Below are 7,500 nucleotides of genomic sequence, written 5' to 3'. Positions count from 1 at the left end.
TTCTTGCAGGTTCTAACTCGTACCATGCCACAAGGCTTCCCTCTTGAAGAAGCCACCAAATTGAAGGTCTTTGACTTTTGTTTTGGTGCTGAATTTTAATAATTCTGGTGGTGTCCATGAATTGTCTTGATATTACTGGAACCACCGATAGCCTGGACATGGCTAGTGTTTAACATGATGGTCCCATTATACTCAGATTGTGATTATTGATTGGCATTAGTGAAGGGTTCAATTTTGGAAACATTGCAATATTAATTAAAGTGCATTTCCAACGCCCTAGAAGAACCTGGGGCTGGGGGAATGCTCCCCCAAGGGGTGTAGTGGGTATCTATGGCAACCTTGCAATGGGTGCCACCAACAGACCACACACGACACACACCGCCCACACAAAAAGGTACTGACACACGCAAAAGTCTTCTAAACCAGTGAGGGCAACAATTAAAAAAGTTGGGGGAGAAGAAGGACAGAACAACATAACTGCTGCCAAAATGACCTTGTGAAAGAAATGTCAGCAAGGAAGTGAGTGCAAACGTATGCTAATTTAAATAAAAAAAGGAGTTTTCCCCATGGGAAAATTTTAAAAAAGGACCCAAAACCATGTTAACCTATTGTGCTCACGGGGGGGGGGGAAAACTGGGAAAGAAAACGGCTGCTGGGGGTGATAGAAGATTTGGTTCAGAATATGGCTCTTTTGTCAAAAAAGAGAAAAGAGGGGCTTCATCAGCCTTAGAAAAAAAAAAGAAAAGAAAAACCCGAAAAAAAAAAACAAATCTATGGAAAAGGTCTTAAAGAGAGGGCCTTGTTAACAAATTTGGGTTATTGGATGACATGGCTGGTGCTGTAACCATTAATATTTTTGTAACTCGGGTTTCCTTTTTTTTTTAAAAACAAAAAAAAAGTCCATGGAAATTCTCTCTTTTTGTCCCCTATCTTCCCCCCATCCCTCTCTTGGCCAGTCTTGTCCTTCGCTTCCCCCATTCGGTCAGTTTCATTCAATCTTTCGACTAATTATATTGGACACTTTTATAGGTTTTGATCGATGCAGCAGCAAAAACCAAATCCACATTTGTGGAGACCAAAGACAACAAGAACTCCTAATTACACTACTGGCAAATGGTGATAGACCTCAAGTTACATGAAAACAAATTTCATAATGTAGATTACCAGGTAAACATTTGTTTGTGATTTCAAAGTTTTGAGTTTTTTTTGTGGTGCCGATGTCGTTTTTTCTTCGACTACTCAGACAGGTATCCAATCAATCAATCATACAATCAGTAAGTCTGTCAGTCAGTCCGTCCGTCCGTCCGTCGGTTAGTCAGTCAGTCAGTCAGTCAGTCAATCAATCAGTCGACCAGTCAACTGTTAGCTAGTGTCATGTAGTCAGTCAGCCAGTCAATCCTGTTTCCCAATTCTTTTAACTTAACTGATTGAGTGTGAGAAGAAGGCCTAAAGACGTTTGATAAATAAACCGCTGAAATGTTTGTTTTTTTCAGGCATCAAAGAAGAGAGGAAATTCCGTTTCCTTACAAAACCTGGCAATATTACGTTTGCTGAAGTGTATGTACAGAAAGGATCACGATTGGAATTTTCACGGATCACCGACTCGCTCGTGTTCACAGCGATCATTTTCAGGCTTAAGTACCACGCGTTGGTCAACATGAATCACGGAAATTGATTCTTCATGGGCTTGGGTCGAAAGTGAAGGCAAACTTGTCTTGGACTACACTGGGTATCCAGCGGAGATGGGGCCTGGTGCTGGAAATACAACGAACATGATTGGCTCAGGAGCGGGCCATGGCGGCCAAGGTGGTGTATATCAAGCTGATCAAGCTGGAGGAGACCCATACGGCTCCATGTACCGTTCGTTTCACCTCGGAAGTGGTGGAGGGTATGGACAAGGAAAGGGAGGATCGGGAGGAGGAATGCTTCATTGGAGAATCGGACAGGAAATAGAGCTCGATGGCTTGGTCACCTTGCGTGGTGGAGAGGGCTCTGGTTCAAGCGCTGGCGGAGGAAGCGGCGGTGGTATTCTCATAGAAACGACGAACTTTACTGGTTACGGAGAAATAAATGTCATGGGAGGAGATGGCTCGGGTCCTAGGGGATCTGGGGCCTCGGGTGGTCGTATTTCTGCGCATGTTCGGTTCAGGCATAAGTACGCAGGAATGTATAAGGCTTACGGTGGTGGAGGGAAAGTGTATGCGGCAGCGGGTACAGTGTATGTGGAAGAAACTGCTCGAGGGCCGCAGTATGCCGACTTGAAGTACGACAAGAGCAATAATAAGACCTACGTTACCGCAACTCACAGGTATATGAAAAGTTGATAATGAAGACCGTAAAACGGACATGTCGTCTATGATGTTAGAAAGCGAACATTTTTGTTCTACGAGCTAGATGAGCTGTTTTTGACAAGACATGCCAATTTGCAAGTAAGACACCCACCAGGAAGCTCCCACGTCACTGTCATTGTTCATCGTTTCCTTGGTGACGGGACGGGGACGGGAAGGTTTCATGTCAGAATGAACCAAACAATATACGTGGAAGTCGTAGAGTCTCAAACCAATGAGACCACGGCACCGTGCAGTTACAAAATCGATCAAGGAGCTGAGGTCGTTTTTCCATCTGTTGTCAATATCTACGGAACCAGAAGCATCATTGAGGGGCGCATTACTGGGGTCGAAGACTTGATCATTGCCAGTGGAGGCTTTGTGGAGTTTTCTTCCACTGCTGAAACTGCAAGAGTTGAGAATCGTCGCTACGTTGAAATAGACGAGAAGGGTAACTTTTCGTTTGCCACAGTCACCGTCGAAAGAAATTCTAAACTGACATTCAGCCGCGTTGTTAGTTACGCACTAATCCTGAGATGTTCTGAATTCAGGATCAAGTATGAAGGGACTGATGACTATGAACCATGGCTATATTTATTCCGCGTTTGCCTGGATCGAAAGTGAAGGCATCCTGAGTCTGGATGTACTGGCTTTGGTCAGAGAGAAGGAGCTGGACGCGGAACAACGAAAAATAATGCCGGCTCCGGGGCTGGTCACGGTGGTGAAGGAGGAAAGACAGACTCCGGAGAAGGTGGGATTGCATACGATTCTGTTTACAGTCCACGTATGTGTTGGCAGCGGAGGTGGCAATGGGCAAGGAGTCGGTGGTTCTGGCGGAGGATCCCTCTTTCTGGATCGTTGGGAAAAGACTTCAGATAAATGGGCTTCTCTCTTCAAAAGGGTCAGATGGAACAGGAACAAACGCTGCTGGGTGGAAGTGGAGGCAGCATCTTAATCACCACAACTAACATGACTGGTCACGGGGAGATCTCTGTCCCTGGCGGGTCGGGGACTGGTCTGGAAGCGGGGGATCCGGAGGACGAGTTGGAATTCACTGTCGATGGCGTTACACGTACGGAGGCAAATTTACCGACCATGGAGGCCAGGTGGGTAGGTACGGTGGACCCGCTGGCACAATTTACAAAGAAGAAAATTTCAGACCTCTCGAATACCGACATCTAAAATACGTGAAGAAGACAAATACGACCTTGTTGGCTGTGGATCATACTTATGTACACATCGACAATGACGGCTTTGATGTACCCGGAGCAACAGTACTAATGAAAGAAAATACCACTTACTATGAATTTGATGAAATGGAATTGACCGGATTTTCCCGCCTTGTAATTTACCATCCAGGAGATGTCAATGTAACTGCAGTAGTTCACAAGTTTATTGGGGATAAGAGCGGGCAATTTCACATCCGCCGAGATCAGAAAGTCTTTGTGGAATATGTAGAATCGGGAGACGAACAAACAGAAGCGCCCTGTAGCTACAGGATCGATGTTGGCGCTGAAATTATTTTACCCTCCGAGTTCAATATGCATGGCACTCGGTCAGTTTACGAAGGAATGATTGTTGGAGTACGCGACTTGTGTTGTCTCATTCGGCGCTGTGGCAGATTTCTATTCAACCGCACAGACAGCCCTTATTGAAAATGGCAACTACATTGCTGTGTCGGAGCCTGGAAATATTTCCTTTGCTGTTTTGATTGTCAAGAGAGGTGGCTTATCGAGTTCCGTAAAAACACCGGATTTCTGAGATTAAATTGTGACATTTTGAAAATAAAGTATCAAGGAGAACTGAGGATCAATCACGGTGAGGTGCTATCTACATTCGCTTGGTTGGACAGTCAAGGTATTTTCAACTTGGATAAGAGAGGTTATCCAGCCGAAAAGGGGCCTGGAGCAGGAAGTAGCTTTAATAGCTCTTATGCCATCGGTCGCGGTGCGGGCCATGGAGGAAGAGGTGCGCACACCGGTGGGGAAGCTTATGGTTCAGTGTATCGCCCCTTGCACTCGGAAGTGGAGGCGGAAATGGTAGTGGGAAAGGAGGTACCGGAGGTGGCCAACTCCTCTGGGAAGTTGGAAAACGATTGGAATTGAATGGTCTTATTTCAGCCCGAGGAGGAAATGGAACAGGAAGTCACTCTGGAGGAGGAAGTGGTGTGGGAGTATTCTAATTAAAACAACGAATATGACCGGACATGGAGAGATTGCTGTCACTGGGGGAGATGCAACCAATGATGGAGGCGCGGGATCCGGGGGTAGAGTGGGAATACACTGTCGCTGGAGATACACATACGGTGGGAAGTTTACTGATCGCGGTGGGGTAACCCCTAGCAGCGACAGCTATAGTGCACCAGCAGGAACTGTCTACAAAGAGGAGAATTTTCGTCCTCTGGAATACCGCATTCTAAAATACAGCAAAGAAACAAACACTACTTTTCCTCAAGGTTGACCACACCTACTTGCACGTAGATAATGAGGGAAGAAATGTCCCTGAGGCAACCGTCTTGATGGAAGAAGGCACAACCCATTACGAGTTTGATGAGGTAATTTTCCGTTTTGTCATTTTTTGTTTTGCAATGTACTCGTAAAAAAAAATGTTGAACAGAAGAGGAATCAGTGTTTGATCTCTCAGCAACAACAACAAGAAACTGTTTTCAAACACAGACTACTTGCGAATAGAACGACTATTCAGGGTAGGTAGTGTGAAGACATTCACCTGCATGCTTGGTATTTGCGGTCACAGAAAAGAAAAAAAAGTGTAATCGAAGACGTTACAGTATAAAGCCAGTTACACACGAGCACGTTTTCACTGACAAGTTCTGACTTGGCAAATTTTATTTGTCGGTGTGTCAAGAAGATTACAGAATTTGTCGTAACGTGTCATGTGAAAATTGAGAAATTGCGGGCGCACAGCGGTCTTTTTCTGTCGTGAGCCATTCAAAATGGTGCCCCTTGTCATCCGCTGTGTAATTGTATTGCTGGCTACAGTGAAAACTTGTCAAAGAAACCTTTTTAATTCGTTCACACCAGCAAATAAAACTTGTAAAGGCAAAACTCGTCAAGGAAAACTTGTCGTTCATACACATGAGCATATGAACATTTCAATGACACTTGTCAAGTAAAAATTGCTCGCTTGTAACCGGCTTAAATGAAAGTAGGGGCAAAATGAAAGAGATTCATTTCTAACCGGCTATTTAAAGAATACCAGCCTAACAGTCTGAGGAAGATTAATTAGCTTGAATCCAAATTTTGTCTCAGAATTTCTGTAACTCTTCCAAACTTTCACGTAATCAATATGAGGATTCAATCGAGAACTCTCAATAGGTTTTTTAGCATAAGTTTTCACAGGTTGTCTAAGTTGTTTTGAATTGTTACAGGTTTTGCTTTTGTGCCAAATCAGCTGAGAATTATATATTGTTGTTTTTATTCTGGTGGTATCATTTTCAAGTTTTGATTTTTTTTGATAGATCATTGCTAGCCAGGGTGATGCGAGTTTATGTTAATGTTGACAAGAAGAAGTTCTGCTGCATTTTGAACAGTTTTGAGACAGTACAGTACAGTATACCACACAATATCCAGACTGCATTCGACCCTATAATTACGCAAGTGCTAGTTCACCTAAAGGGCACTTATCAATGATGGCTGTTTATATTGACCTATTATTAATGATACTCATTTGACTAAAGTCATAAGAGTTTAATTAATGATTTAAACAATCTATATAATAAATTGCCATCTGTTTAGTAACCAATTCTCAACTCTGCGCCGAGCGGGTTTCCCCTTTCCTCAAAAACCAACATTTGACTTGATTTGGGTTAATTGTTAATTTCAGTTTACGGTGTCCCCAATTAGCGCTCCAGCACTAGAACAACTAGACCCTGTGGGCTAGTGATTTATTTTGCTTCCTAGCCCACTTTCTAGTGTCAAGCACTGTGCAAGAGTCTCTACAACCTTAAGTTCAAGATAGATCTCTCCAGTTGAGGAAGAGCTTCTTGTCTGCTGCTCTGTACTTTGTAGTGAAATTAAAAAAAAATGATGCTTTTTCTGGTTTTTTAAACAGGATCCAAGATTTAACCAGGAAATTGATCAAAAAACTGGTTACCACACAAAAAGCATTCTCTGCATGCCAATCATTGACAATTACCATGGAGAGGTATGAGTTTTTAAAAATATAAAAACACACATAGTAGGCCAGCTAGCCATGAAGTTATGACAAGGTTTTCTACGCTAAATCATCTTCACAGTAAATGGAAGCAACTGTAGGAATTGTGAAGAAGCCGGAAAAAATTGAGACTTACTGCGATTTTCAAAATTTGCGGAATCTCGTCTTCAATTGATAAGCACCAAACTGTGTTTTGGCTTCCCTTATTCAAATTTCTCAACATAGCTGGGAAGATCGAATTGAATTTGAGTTTTTGTTTAACAGTTCACAGCTCAAATACCATCATGAGGTGCTTCGTTAAAAAGATTTGTACTGATTCCATCGCTTTCCACTGGCGTTGAGTTCAAATACATGTACATGTACGAATGTATGATGCTGATTGATAGGTTATGTCATTCATCAATACTGATTTTGGCATCTGTGGTTTTGGGTCAACTCTCAGTTTGGCATTGGAAGTTTGATTGATGGAAGCCAAAATGCAGTTTGGCCATTGCAGAGCACTAGAAGAGATGGAGCAGAATTATGAAACTCGCAGTAAACAAGACTTCAGGATCATGTGATTGCATTCCACATTGCGCTGCCAGTAAGCTATCAAGTCATCAGCAAGCTGGTCAATAAAATAATAATTAGAAGTGAGAGCATCAATGCAAAATACACTGTGTACGAGAGTCATACAATGTTGTTAAATTGCAGTTATAAAACAATTTTTGTTATCCTAGATAATGGATCAACTTTGCCATTGGCAGTATCAAAGGAACCTGATAAAATATAATTGATCTATTGTCTTTTACAGATTATTGGTGTCGCACAAGTTATAAATAAAAGGGGATTTCTAGATCACACTTTTACAAGAGAGGATGAAAAGGTGAAATAACAAAACTTGCACTTACCGGTACATGTAATGTCTGCATGAAAATTAATTGCCTTGTTTGAAGTCTCTTAGCTTAAAGAGTACATGTGTGACTGTGAAAGCTACATTGTATAACACACACTAAGCGAT

The 7,500-nt window shown here is 42.6% G+C and overlaps 1 protein-coding gene across 3 annotated transcripts in view; it reads left to right on the top strand.

Annotated features, from left to right (window-relative positions):
* The window catches only part of LOC137999643 (dual 3',5'-cyclic-AMP and -GMP phosphodiesterase 11-like), a 44,935-nt gene that overhangs the window by 16,361 nt on the left and 21,074 nt on the right, over positions 1–7,500 (top strand). For 2 of the 3 annotated variants that reach the window (XM_068845485.1, XM_068845484.1), the window contains exons 1-2: positions 6,341–6,491; positions 7,294–7,365. The exons of the other annotated variant lie outside the window; for it this stretch is intronic. In XM_068845485.1, the coding sequence (XP_068701586.1) occupies positions 6,462–6,491; positions 7,294–7,365 (102 nt within the window). In that variant the 5' untranslated portion in view covers positions 6,341–6,461. Of the gene's footprint in view, positions 1–6,340; positions 6,492–7,293; positions 7,366–7,500 lie in introns of those variants that run through there. 3 annotated transcript variants of the gene reach the window in all.

Source organism: Montipora foliosa, chromosome 4 (assembly GCF_036669935.1).
Source record: "Montipora foliosa isolate CH-2021 chromosome 4, ASM3666993v2, whole genome shotgun sequence".
Taxonomy (NCBI): domain Eukaryota; kingdom Metazoa; phylum Cnidaria; class Anthozoa; order Scleractinia; family Acroporidae; genus Montipora; species Montipora foliosa.
Note: the sequence above shows the minus strand (reverse complement) of the source record. Positions and strands in the feature narration are given on the sequence as shown.